The sequence below is a fragment of the Dermacentor andersoni genome, chromosome 1, assembly GCF_023375885.2.
Source record: "Dermacentor andersoni chromosome 1, qqDerAnde1_hic_scaffold, whole genome shotgun sequence".
Lineage (NCBI taxonomy): Eukaryota > Metazoa > Arthropoda > Arachnida > Ixodida > Ixodidae > Dermacentor > Dermacentor andersoni.
In genome coordinates, this window is record NC_092814.1 from 128482222 (window position 1) to 128496809 (window position 14588).

Sequence of the window (14588 nt, forward strand, 5' to 3'; positions counted from 1 at the left end):
CAAAGTGTCACTTCGGTCGTCATGAAATAACCGTTTTCGGGCACCTTGTGAACGCCAATGGAATTCAACCTGGCCCAGCCAAAGTTCGAGTTGTGCAAGACTTTCTTGTGCTGTGCTCAGTTAAGGACTGTTGTGGAATAAGAGATGGAGAAGTTCTAACTTATAGAAAAATGACAGAGACAGACATCCGTTCACTTCGAGTGCATCAAGAAGACTCATTTATTTTTTACTAGAAGGTACGGGAAAGGGGAGAGAGTAGAGAGAAAGGGAAAGTCACAATACACTGTGTCAAACAGGCTTTCTTGCACCCCGCACGTGCAAGCAACCCATTCCAAACCTGAAAGGCACCACCACACCGCCGGTCGCTATTCGTAGAATGTGACTGCCCGTAATTTGCACAAAGTTTGAAGGGCGTCAAGTGTCCTGCGCTTCTGCCACAGCGACCTCAGCAGCGCCGTGTTAAGTGGAGGAGTCCTCCTTGCCACATCGGCAGCGGCTCCCAGAAGGGAGGTGCTTTGGCTCCAGAATGGAGGGTATACAAACAACCTCCCCCGGATGAGCAAACTATTATTGAGCTCATTGCTCCACAATCTCTAAGGGATACAGCAGCTGTATCGGTCACATCACCTCTGTTACCCCCACTTAATACCAATTTGCAGGACCGCACCCTGCAGTCTCTACCCTTAAATGTTTCCTTAATTCTGGCGGTCTTCCACATGTGGCGTTTCAAGCGGTCTTCCCTCAGGAGCACCAAGGCGTCTTTCTTCCGATCATTCGATGTCGTTGGTCGGCACATATGTGCCGATCAAAGTACTCTTTCCACCAGCGTCTCCAGAAACCATCGGCCATGGCAGTCTGGTACTTCCAGCGTCGTGAGAGATGCATGCCACCACCAGGAATTTCGTCCGGCAGCAGGTGTGGAGGAAGGGTCGTCAACTTTCTTACAAAAAGGAGGTGCGCTGGTGACAGTGGTTCTGGCTCTTGAGCATCATCATATATGAAAGTCAAAGGGAGTGAGTTGATCATGACCTCCACCTCATAAAGAACGGTGGTCAGTTCTTCGAAACTCAAGCTGCTTCGACCTAACACCTTTCACAATGCTACTTTCACAGATCACACCATCCGCTCCCAGAATCCGCCCCACCAAGCTGCCCGTTCAACAATAAACTTCCATCTGATCTGGTTTCCGGCGAAGTATGACTGCAATTCCTCGACTTGCAACAGCATGAACATGGCCTTTAGATCCCTGGCTGCACGCTTGAATGTGAGCGCGTTGTCCGCATACACCGTCGAGCAGATTCCACGGCGTGCCACAAAGCGTTTAAAGGCCAAGAGGAAGGCTGTAGCCGACAGGTAACTGACGAGCTCAAGGTGGACGGCACGTGTCACAGCACAGGTTAAAATAGCGATGTAGCATTTTTTGCTGTGGCGTGACTGTCGACAAATCAAGGGCCCTGCAAAATCGATGCCAACGATGTCGAACGGGTTTCCTTTAGTCACTCTGTCAGCTGGAAGTGGTGCTACAGGTTCCATAGCTGGAGGGTAACTTTGTTTGTGACAAACGAGGCACTGCTTGATAACTTTCTTTATGGCCTGATGTCCTCTGATAATCCAATACGATTCTCGCAGCTGTGCTAGAGTATCGCGTACGACCGTGTGCAGCATTCTCAAGTGTTCCTTCGGTATGAGCAGTGAAGTGAGGGGGTGATTGCCAGGGAGAACGATTGGATGCTTAGTCTCTTCGTTGTTATCACTGAATTGTAAGCATCCACCAACTCGCATGAGGCCCTCTTTGTCAAAGTACGGGTTGAAAGGCAAAACAGGAGAGCTCTTGTGCAGCGGTCTTCAATTCTTCAGGTTTGAAATGTCGTCACTGAACACATCTCCTCGAGCTTTAGCCAACCAGCATCTTTCAGCGTCGATTACTTCTTCAGCTCGTAATGGGCCGATCGTCTTTCCTTCTTCGTTGTGGCTGTTGTCGACAAAGCAGTGGACCCACGCGGTTACTCGCACAACTCTGCTGAATGAACTATAATTCTCAACATTGAGAATTGCCATGGATGACGATGATACTATGGGCATCACCACCACCTTTCACTCTTCCATTTGGCACTCCCCAACGTTCAAGCTTGGCTCACTTATCGTTGGCCAATGCGTGTCATCCTTCTAAATCCAACGGGGTCCTCTCCACCACAACTCGCTTTCCCACAGGGCTGATGGGAGAATGCCGTGGGTGATTAGGTCAGCGGGGTTGTCCAAACCTGGGCAGCGTTTCCAATCCTTGGGATCTGTCAGCGCTTGTAACTCTGAGACTCGATTTGCTACGAAGGGCTTCCATCTGGCAGCATTTCCCTCGATCCAGTACATAGCTACTGTAGAGTCAGTCCAGTGGATGGTAGCAACGTTCTTCAGATCCAAGGCCTTAGTAACGTAGTGGCATAGTCGCGCGCCAACAAGGGCTCCCATCAGCTCCAATCGGGGTAGCGAGAAGCGTTTCAAAGGGTCCACTCTTGATTTGGCCATGACCAAGCTTACATTTATTAGTCCGAACGGAGACTTGGTCACGATATATGCGACAGCACCATAGGCCTTTGGGCTTGCGCCACAGAAAATATGCACCACTTTCTCTGTATCATCGTTTCTAAAGTCTGCCGCTATCAGTCTAGGAATAGACACTCCTTCAATGCATGGAAGCTCCTTACACCAGCAGTCCCACTCAGGCTGCAATGTTTCAGGCAAGGGATCGTCCCAACCAATTCCCAACTCCCACAACTTCTGGAACATTACCTTTACGCATAATGTTGTGGGAGCAATAAATCCAAAAGGGTAGAAAATTCTTGCTGAGACCTGCAGCACAAATGTCCTGTTGTCGGCTCGTGTGGAGAGGAAGTCGATGAGTGAAGTTAGGTTGTATTCAAAGTGGTCAGTCTGACCATTCCAACCAACTCCCAATACCTTCGTAGCTGCAGCATGTCCAGCATCACTGTTCGTTCTTTCCACATTGCCATTCTCTAAGAAGTTTACGAGATCGCGGTCGTTTGACATCCATTTGTGTAGCCGCATCCCTGCTTGAGACAATATATCTTTTGATTCCTGGCATAAGACTCTACCCTTGTCAAGGCTGTCAAACCAAGTTACAAGGTCGTCCACGTAAAGATGCTTGCGCAGGATACCTGCAGCCTCAGCATACTATTCTGGCAGGCCTGCAAGATGATGTTGCAACATTGCAGCCAAGAGAAATGGGCTCGACGTGACACTGAATGGCACGCGAGTCATCCGGTAGATCACCACAGCTGGAAGTTCTTCCCCTTTCTTTGGCATCATAGCGTACCAGAGGAACAGCACAGCGTTCCAATCGCCCTCTGATAGGGATATTTGAACAAAGGCCTTTTCAATATTGGCAATTATGGCAATGTTGTAAGTGCGGAAATTGATCAGCAGATCAATGAGCTCTGGGTTTAGGTTTGGGCCACTTTCCCAAACATTGTTCAGTGAGAGGCGATTTTCGGCACTTGATGCATCGAATACTACCCTCAGTTTTGTCGTCTGGCTTTCGTGATGAACAACTGCTTGATGTGGCATATAGTACACCAGACCTTCCGACGTGCCGTAATCCTTGCTGGCTGGCTCTGCATAGCCCTTTTCTATGTAGTCTCTTATGGAGGCATTGTATTTCCTAATCAACGAATCTCATTTCAAGAGGCGTGTTGTTTGTGCTTTAAGACACCTTGCTGCGCACTTGTAGTTGTCGCCAGGCTCGTAAACCATCAAATTCCAAGGGAACGACACCTAATAGCGGCCATTCTCAAATTTGACCATTTCTTTATAGTGCTGAGGGACTGCATCCTGGTGAAGAACTGGCTCATGTTCCTTGATACCGATGTGCTCGAGCTCCCAGAAAGACTTTAGCTGTGCTGATATTTCCTTGTCAATTTGTCCACTCACTCCTATCCGCATCACGCCAGCAGCCGATGTGCAGACTCCTGTTGACTTCCTTGTGCCGACCTGGCCCTGGACTGTTCATTCGAATACAGTCTCCACTGCCATCAATTTGGAGCTGAGACGCTTATTGGATCCCGTGACAATTTCCCAGTAATGATCAGCGCCTATCAAAAGGTCAATATTTTCACTTTCGCCACCCTGCGAGGTGTCTGCGACTTGGAAGTGAAATCTTGAAAGTTGAAGTAGAACAGAATTTCATGGAGTAGCCATGATATCTGCACAGATGCAAGGAACTTCCAGTGCTTCCACTCACACCCCTTTTCCATCGTACCGGCTTCAGAGCCACAGCTCCACACGACGCGTTTTTGCGCGTGTTATGGCTGGTTGGCCCCCAAAGGCAAATATTTTAAGCTCCCCTTTCCCAAGCACCTTCAACTGCAGCTTTTTGGACAAGCTGCAATGGATGAAGGTTCACTGACTGCCAACATCGAGGAGAAGCCTGATAGGTGTACATTCATGTGGACCCTCTGTCCAAGCTCGCGCTGTCTGTAGGAGAAACTGCTGCTCTTCAGTGCACATCAAGTTATCTCCCGTGCCTAATGAGGACTTCAACACTGTGGCTTGCTCAATCAATGGTGACAAAGATGCATCCCCTTCATCAGTGTTGCTGTGTCTTCTAAAGTCAGGGCCGCAGATTGTCGTTAAATGTCTGCCGTTGCAATGCGCACACCTGAGCCACTTAGCTTTACAGCATTCTCTTGCCGCATGCCCCCTTGTTGTGCACCGGAAACACCAATTGTCACGCTTCAGCACCTCTCTCTTATCCGCCACAGACATCTTTGCATTACAGTTGCCGGTCTCATGGCCGTTCGAATTACAACATAGACATCCTGTGCTGTCCTTGATCGTGGTGTGCTGTGCCGCTGCATTAGGCATGTTCGCCGCTTTAATGTTGCTGTTGCGCCTTTCCTTTACCAATTCGGCACTGTTGTCTCTCGGTGCTTCGGCCCGCTGTATGATCTCCCGCGTCGGAACCTCTTTTCTAAAAAAATGCAGGAGCATTTCCAGCTCACTTCCCCCATTCGTAGCCTGGTTTTCTCGTTGGTATTGCAGACGAAGGTCGACAAGCGCCGCTTTCTTTATTACGGTCAGTAACAAAGTTCCATAAGTGCCGACACTCACACCTAAAGACGTGAGGCTGCGTACACCTGTCTCTAGTTCGTCGACAAGGCTGCGCAGTTGACCGAGACTCCATGAGTCACGCACTGGCTTGATGTTAAGTAGTCATGACATGTGGTCTTCTACAATTACTTCCTTTCTGCCGAACCTCTACTTTAATAGCGAGAGAGCAACTTCGTAGTTGCCTTCCAACAAGTCAAGTCCTGCTACTGCAGCCGCCGCCTTTCCTGTCAAGTAGTTGTTGAGGTACTTGAATTTGTCTACGTTTGAGAGGTTCTGGTTAGCGTTGATAGTCAACTCAAACTGACTCCAGAACCCTTGCCACTCTCGAAGCTCTCCGTTGAATTTGTTGATTTTGAGCTTTGGAAGGTTTAAGGTGGAGCGTATTTGCAAATCGTTTGCGCTAGATTCTCTATGATCTGAGGAGTTTAGTGTGCGATCTGATGAAGCATTTGTGCAGCTAAAGTCGTGTAGCATGCGTTGTACTTTTTTTTTCGCCACGCTGATCTTTTCTCTGTACATATCGGAGCATGCAACTTCCTCTTCGAAAGCTGCATCTTCAACGCCTTTTTCTATCTCCCGATCTAGCTTTCAGTGAATCCTCTTTAAGATAAAGAAGATTTATCTTTTCTTCCAGCTCACCGATTGATGCACTGCCGTCCATGGTGGATACTTCGTTGAGCAGCTTGGTTGTAGATATTCGCAACATGGCCCTTCTTCGCTTGATTCTGTCGATATCCATCTTTTGACGTCCCTATTCCCGGGTTTCAGCACCAAAATGTTGTGGAATAAGAGATGGAGAACTTTTAACTTATGGAAAAATGACGGACGTCCGTTTGCTTCGAGCGCATCAAGAAGACTCATTAATTTTTTACTAGAAGGTACGGGAAAGAGGAGAGAGTAGAGAGAAAGGGAAAGTCACAATACACTGAGCCAAACAGGCTTTCTTGCACCCCGCACGTGCAAGCAACCCGCTCCAAACCTGATAGGCACCACCGCACCGCCGGTCGCTGTTCGTAGAATGCACCCGCCAGTAATTTGCATGCACTTTGAGGGGTGTCATGTGTCCGGTGCTTCTTCCACAGCGACCTCAGCAGTGCCATCTTAGGTGAGGGAGTCCTCCTCGCCACATCGTCGGCAGCCCTCAGCGCAGGGCTGCTTTGGCTCCAAAATGGAGGATATACAACAAGGATGTTCGCAGCTTCATAGGCTTGTGCTCGTACTTTCGTCGCTTTGTTCAAAATTTTGCTGACATTGCGCACCCTCTAACCGAGCTCTTAAAGAACGACGTCGCTTTCGCGTGGGGCAGCTGCAGGCCAAAGCCTTCAGAGCACTCAACAGACTCTTGACGAGCTCCCCAATTTTAGCCCATTTTGACCCTTCAGCACCCACTGAAATCCGTACAGATGCTAGTGGTCACGGCATTGGCGCTGTTCTTGCCCAGATTCAGCCTGGTCAAGAGTGCGTTATCGCTTACGCAAGCCGTCGTCTGTCCAAGGTTGAGCTCAACTGTTCTATCACGAAGCAAGAGTACCCACCACTGGCTTGGGCGATAGCAAAGTTTCGCCCATACCTATTTGGTCGCCATTTTCGCGTAATTACCGACCACCACGCATTCTGTTGGGTCTCCTTGTTGAAGGACCCTACAGGTGTCTTCGGCATTGTGCATTGCACTTGCAAGAGTAGAGTACATTTTCTCTAATGTACAAATCCAGCTGTTTACACCTGGACACAGACTGCTTGTCCCGCCACCCTGTTGACCCACTGAAAGCCACAGACCTCGAATCTGACACCAGCATCCATCTCAGGTTTCCTTAACATGGGAAATGGACAGTGCCATGATCCCTTTTTGTGAACCATCATAGATCAGTTAAGCTCGCCAACTCTTGATCCTTCCCTCTGTCTCTTCTGTATTTCCAATGGAGTCCTGTACCAACGCAACTTGCGGCCTGATGGTGCTGACCTACTGCTGGCCGTACCGAGGCACCTTCAATGCACCGTGCTTCAACAACTCCACAATGCGCCCACCGCTGGGCATCTCGGTGTTACTCACACCTTTGACCGAGTCGGGCGCAGGTATGCGACTGCTTGCGGTCTGTGCCAACACCGGAAGCCCACTCCCATGGCTCCAGCTGGGCTTTTACAACCCATCGATATTTCTACTGAGCCTTTCTTTCGTGTGGGACTCGACCTACTTGGCCCTTTCCCTTTCTCAACTAAGGGAAACAAATGGGTTGTGGTTGCAACCGATTACGCCATGCACTTCGCCATTACGGGAGCTCTGCCTATAAGTTGCGCCACTGACGTTGCGGAGCTCCTCCTACACAACGTCATCCTGCACCACGGTGCTCCACGCCAGCTCCTCACAGGTCACGGACGTTACTTCTTGTCAAAGGTAATTGACGATATCCTCCGCCTATGCTCTACTGAACATCAAATAGCCACTGCTTACCATCCACAGACTAATGGTCTCACAGAGCGACTGAACAGAGCGCTCACCAACATGCTTGCTATGTAGGTTTCTCCAGACCACCAGGACTGGGTTGTCGCTCTGCCGTATGTCACCTTCGCGTACAATTCGTCTCGCCATGACACTGCAGGTTACTCACCATTTTATCTACTGTTTCGCCATGATCCCGTTTGGCTCCTGGACACTGTACTTCCACAAATGACACAGTCGCACACAGTCGCTTATGTGCGCGATATGATTTCTATGGCAGCACAAGCGCGTCAGATTGCTCGCGCTCGCCTCACTGATTTCCAGGCTGGCTGCCCAGAAGTCCTGTTATGATACGCACCATAGGGACGAACAGGCAGTATTTACCTGGCGCCCTCGAGCTCCTGTGGTCACCATCTCATCGTGTGGGCCTATCAGAAAAACTCCTGTTGCGATATTCAGGTCACTAGTGAATCCTGCAACATCTTTCGGATGTGACGTACGAGATCGCTCCCGAAGAGCCAGGCCCGTCGCTTGTACAGCCAAGAACTGATGCTGTGCATTTCTCCTATTTAAAGCCCTATGTACGTGCCTATGCCAGGCCATAATCGCTTGCACCGGGTCGGTGCTCCAACCCTGGCGGCGTAGTGTCGCGATGCAGAACAGAACATGCACACAAGAGACGATGACCAAGAAGTGTTGCTGGGGCACTTCGACTGCCATGTTCTAGACAGCTGGTGCCTTCAGCATTCGCATTGCGTAAACAACATTCATGCTTGTCTCTGCCTCGCAACAATATCTCAATCCAGAAGCACAAAGATGTACTAGCCATCATTCTCATGGTGGCTGAACAATCGTAGCGCCAGAGTTCCCTCTAGTACATTATTGTAGGAAACTCAATGCTCCCTTCAGCTGCCAAGGGAGATTGCCGAACTCCCTTCACCAAAAGTTCCATTAAACTCGGTTAGCGGAAAGGTGGCTGTGTGACACCGAGTGCACCTCCTTCAAGATAAAGGAGCTAAAAGGAGTTTACGGGTGTCCATGTGACAGGGGTATATTATTTAAGTTTAGCTATCTACTTTTATTGACTTAATCGATAAGGTGTCCATGCAATGGTTGTAGAGGATGTCAACAAACAATAACAGCATTTAGAGTAACCTAGGTATTGTGTGGTTCATTTTTCCTATAGATAAAGAAAGCCTGAAAAATTCAGAAAGCGCCACATGCCAACACATCCCCAAGCCAGCGATAGCAGTGGTCTCGTAAGTAAGCATCATCATTTGGTACAGCTGAGCCCACTTGTAATGATGTCAGTTTTAACAATATATCGGATATAACAATGAGCAGCCAATGCACAGTCATTTTTCATATGCGTTCTATGGTAAAATAAACCATCTACTACTGTACTCCCATGCCATGTGATCACTTATAGCACCGAAAGGAACAAGAATGCGAAATTCTAAGGGGAAGAAAAATATGCAAGCCCCTTTGTCACACCTGTCTTTGTGCTGCACGCACCACCCCCGCATGGCACGCCTTTGTCGCATTGCCTCGACAGAGAGAGAGAAAGAAACGAAATATAGAGAAAATAAGGAGAAAACAAAAGCGAGTTGTTTTGTCATTCCCTCCTTATTCCGCACACCATAAATGACACACCTTCGTCGCATCGCAACGCTGGCATCACCTGCCCCTCTCCCGTTTCTCTTCCACCCTCTCCCCAACATCATAGGGGCGATTGTGGTGTGCTGGGTGCGTGGCAGAAAGGTGGGTCTGGCAAACCGGCTCACATTTTTTTCTTTTCAACAAGATTTCATGTTCAGGTCCGTCCGCCCGTCCGTCCGTCCGTCCATCCGTAATAGCACATTGTACACAACATAGTTTTGTATTCCATGCGTTCATTGCATCAGCGCCTGTGCGTTTTCATTGTGGCCAATGCTCCCTGCCAATTTATGTCCCAGCCTCATGGGGCTGCAGCTGTTCCACGCGATGACCAACAACTCGCAGCCGTCGCAGAGCTGGCTGAATGACCCCCACATCTTGTTTCTACAAGTTGAAGCCCAGTTCTGTCTTAGCGACATCACTAGCCAGGAGACAACGTACCTGCACACTATTTTGGCTCTAGTGCCTAACGTTGCATAGGACCTCACAGACATCCTACTTTCTTAGCCCCCCGAATTGTCACTTTGGCCAGGACGTCGTCAATCAACTACAAAGCAGAGTAAGAACACAGCAGGCTGTAGCTGCTGCTGACTGCTGGAGAGCTGGGTGACAAGTGGCCTTTTGAGTTCCCAAAACACATGTGACAGCTTCTCAGCGACCTGAACGTTAACAGCAGCCTACTGCTTAAGTTATTTCTCCAATGCCTTGGCTGAGGGGCTTGACATGTTGCTTGTTAAGCTTGCAAAAGCTTTCTGATCAAAAGCCAACTTCTCGCTCATCTAGTATCACTGCAGTAGTCAGCCAGTCACCAAACCATCCTCCCAACAATCTCCAACTTTCACTCATTGAGAGCTGCCTCAACTTATCACTTGCAATACCATATGAGTAGACAGTGTCCAGGAAGATCAAGAGAAACATTGCAGGGAGTCCGAAATTTCAACCAACATCATGGTCAGGCTCTATGGGGCATGTAATCATGGTGTGATGAAATCTGAATAATAGTACGACTGTAAACAAAGACCACTCATCATGCAAAAATATCAATTGAAATAGCGCAAAATGGCTTCTTACAAAATTCAGCAATAAAGGACACTAGCTCTAACAGTTATATGTAGTCACTACACTTGAGTTGAAAAATAATTAAAAATGAATTCTGGGGTTTTACATGCCAAAGCAATGATTAGATTTTGAGGCCCACTACAATGAGGGACTCCGGATTAATTTTGACCACCTGGGGTTCCTTAACGTGCTACCAATCCACGGTACATGGGCATTTTCGCATTTCACCCCCATTGAAATGCGGCCACCACAGCCGTTATTTGATCCTGCACCCTCGGGCTTAGTAGCATGATGCCATAGCCACTACAAAATCACAGCAAGCACTACACATAAGCGGATCCCCAAAGCATTTCTGGCTCGGAAAAAAAAAAAGAACGAAAGAAGATTGCCTACTTCAGCACCTTAAAATTTTACAATGCAAGGTGAGACATGGTGTACAATGCTTTCTTTTTTTTAAACATACCGAATTTCATGAATACAGAAATATTTTTTGGGGTACTTTAAAAAATTACACTTTCATATGTTCCCCCTGTAATTGGGCAAAATTTCATTTTTGCTGTATTTATTGTTAATCAAGAAGCACAACTTGAGGCAGGTCTGAAGTTCGTACAGGTCTCAGAGACAGAAGTTCAAGGATATTCAAGGACTTTCAAGGCCATGTGAAAGCTTTTTCAAGGATGTAGAAAAGCATCCCATGTAGCAATTTTTTGCTATAACTACTTTTCAAAACACTATAGCTAAACAGACATAACGAAGTTCGTAAATTTAGCACTTTACTTAGTCATATTGAAATTGGACCTCTTATGCAAATAAGTACAGTCGCTGACATATTTTTCTTGCAGCCATAAACCTTTTCACATTATCATGCAACTGAAAAAAAAAAAATTTAATTCAAGAGGAAAATTTTTTTTTTAATTTGAGAGTTCGTGACGAAAGATACGCCATAGTCCTTCCATACGCTTTCATGCCGCGTCAATGGTATCTTTACATGGATGGTACAAATCGAACCCTGCAAAGCTTTTGCAGCTGGCGGCTGATAGCATTACCCACAGTGGGATGACTTTGCACACACTACAGATTAAGAGGAAGCTTTAGCTCAGCCCCAACTTCGACGCCACCTATTCAAATACATACATCTAAACTCAGATATGCTTTTCTGAGATAACCGCTGGACAGATATTAATGATATTTGTGGCATTTGAAATAAAAAGTTAAATTCCAGTGACTGCAGGAAGGAAACATTTTATTTATGGCTTGAATATTTTTACAAAGGTTGCCAAAAATCAGCAAGTTAGAAAAAAAAAGTAGAAGCACAAAGTTTACAAATCCGCAACTTCACACCAAGTACAGATATCGCAGTTCTGTAAATTGCATCCGTCAGAACATCCAAAGTGGACAAATTAGATAAATTAATTTATATCTTGCATGAATTTGCTACAATGTCTACAAAGGTTTTGCGATAGTGCTACTGGAGTGTAATGTATAATACACCAAATTTGACCACTTCAGATGTAATATTTAGGTGCAATTTACAGAAATGCAATATCGTTTTTCATTGCCGAGTTACAGAGCTGTAAACTTTGAGAAGAGAAGGGGTGAAAGAGAGCGCGAGAGGGTGTGACTGCGAGGAAGTCATGTAGGGTTCATTGATCAAAGGCGAGTGTGGAGAAGGTGTGTGGCACGTAGATGGGTGCAACGTCTCGCTTTTCTTTCTTTCTTTACTACATCGCAATTGTTTCTAAAATGGCGAGTTTGCTGGGTCCACGTTTATCTGCCATAAAAAGCTTGTCACAAAATTGATCTTGGACTGTATTGCTCAAGAAATTGAAGGGTTTTAATGGGAAAAAAGAATTCCGGGACTTTCAAGGGCCTTGAAAACATACTTAAGTTTCAAGCGTTTTCCCAGGTTTAAGGACCTGTGTACACCCTGCTATAGAACTTTTGGCTGTGTTCACTATCATTGTATTATGTGACATTGGCAGTTTAAAACATAATTGAATAAAAGTGTTTTGTCATGAAACAAACACTAGGAAAGAAGAACAGTCCTGAATTTGAGAAAATGGCACTTTTGTCCTGTGTTCTGCTGTAAAAGTCACATCGCTGTGGGCCATCTAAAAGGATCAATGATAATTCATTAGACAGCAGGACCTGTAATAAATTGTTTAAGGGAGTTCAGTGAAGATATTTTTTGTAGACAAAGAAAAAAAATTTAAAGTTGGGTCATTGCTTCACCCACTAGTCCTTGATCTGCCGTACGTGTTCACTGAAATACGCCCCTGTCTGGTGAGCAATTGATGTGCTGACAGCGTTTTTTCCTATACCAAAGCACTGCAGGAGTGCTGGACATGGGCTTTCACAGCACTGCCACATAGTTCTTCTTTTTACGTTTTCCAACTAAGTGCTGCACGCATTGAGTAGAAATTTACGCTGTTACGGGTGTTTCTTCAAAAGAATGGAACTTTTTTTGTTTAAGCCATATAGCTGCCCTATAGTAGCCAATGTGGACACATTATTACAACCGGGTTTTAATAGAGTAACAAAATGCACTAGAGCAGCTGCTCCAAGCTATGCCCTGCCTTTTCTTTAATCTATGGTCTCCGCACATTGTTGCCCTATGTGTGTGACAACACAACCCACTGGACCTGGTACACTAACAAAGACTGTTTGTAATAATTGCATGTTTCTATTGGCTACAATGCAGCTGCTATACAGCATCAACTCAGATTTAAAAAAAAAACATGAAGGCGAACTAAAGCCTCCAATTCATAGTGGGGGTGTTCCCTATATGCTGGGTTCTCTCTTGCGGCTATCACTATCCTTCACTGCAACACAAAACATGCTTCAGGTGTGGTAGGCCCTGCGTATAAGCAACTGCACTGTGGTAGAAGGTCGCGCTGTCTTGCAAGTGCATGTAGAGGCTAAGCATGCGGTCATGTTAAGCCAGAAGCCAGTGTGGCACATAATTTATGAGTCTGTTCCTTTCTTTGGTGACTGAGAACAAGTATTATTCAGGAAAGCTGACATGCAGTGCTGCAAAGAGCCTAACGAAATTGCGGGGAACCAACTTACATGAATATGAAACTTGGGCAGTTTAATCAGTCGTTTTGCTTCACTTTACCGACCCTGACATATCCAGGGCTTTTCCAGCTGCTCAGACATTCCTTGACTTTTTCAGGTTTTCGAGGACACTAGCCACCCTGGGCATTTCCCACACCAGACATCACAGCAGCCACTGTCACAGTTGCTTTCGTTAACGGCTGGGTGGCTTGCTTTGGCTGCCCCACTAATGCTATCACTGACTGCGAAACACAGTTTGAATCCACCCTCTTCACTGCTTTTGTGGTTCTACTGGGCGTTCACCTTTGAGGGGACGCTCGACTCTCATGCGTCCCCTATGTTGTTTTCCCGGCACAGTTCTTGCATCTCCTGTAATCAGGCTTCTCCACATAGCTGAGCGCTGGTGGCAGCAGATTAGCATGAGAGATGATTGCGATGCTAATGCTGCCTAAGGGTGGGATTACTCGTGCGCAAAGGGGAATAGGCTCTTCCTCTTGGGCTATTAATGAACCAATTTGAAAAATTCTTGCGGCAGAATGCTCCCTAGAGGACAACTTCCAGAGTATAACCAAATTTTGCTGGGAAACATTCCATATTAAAAAGAAAAATGGCAAGAGATGCATGAACCAGCCTTTAGTGGTTTTGCTCGACAGATTTTGCCCTTTTAAATTTATGGGCTGCACAATCTGAGATATTTGAAGTTTTGTTTTGTCTTTTCTGTTCATATAGCTGCATTGTCAATGCAATATAAATTTTAGTTGGTATTCAGCACTTTGTGTCTGTACAGGTCTTTTCTTTAACAGCATATCTTTTCATCCCACACTATGTACTACACACAACTTTTCAATCATGAGGTCAATGGTAGAAAATAATTTGTGGATGCAAGGGCTTTCTCGTGGTATTTCAAGACCTAATTTTTTGCTGCCCCAGAGAGGCATTACAACTGAACAAGACAATTAAAATCTTTTTAAATGAGGAGAGCACACTTACACTGCCTTTGCAGCAGGGCCTAAAGGATTCAACAGAATACGAGCCCGCATATACGCTGAATGGATCGTTCTGCGTGGCAGTCCTCTCCCTGAAAGGCAAAGCATGCTCTAGTAAACAAAGATGGCACTGCTGTATCACGAAAATTCCAGTACGCTGTATTGTTCACCATAAATCACAGGTATTTATGCAGGTTAATTAAGCAGTTCACATAATTTCCTGCTGCTTGCTTCTGTGTTACACAAAATATATTTTCAGCCTGTCATTT

General features: G+C 46.4%; 1 protein-coding gene across 1 annotated transcript in view; it reads right to left on the reverse strand.

Moving 5' to 3' along the window:
* LOC126544140 (uncharacterized) overlaps window positions 1-14588 on the reverse strand; it is a 159493-nt gene that overhangs the window by 87552 nt on the left and 57353 nt on the right. Inside the window, exon 6 of the mRNA XM_055062015.1 lies at window positions 14324-14411. Coding sequence (XP_054917990.1) covers window positions 14324-14411 — 88 coding nt within the window. The remainder of the gene's footprint in view (window positions 1-14323; window positions 14412-14588) is intronic.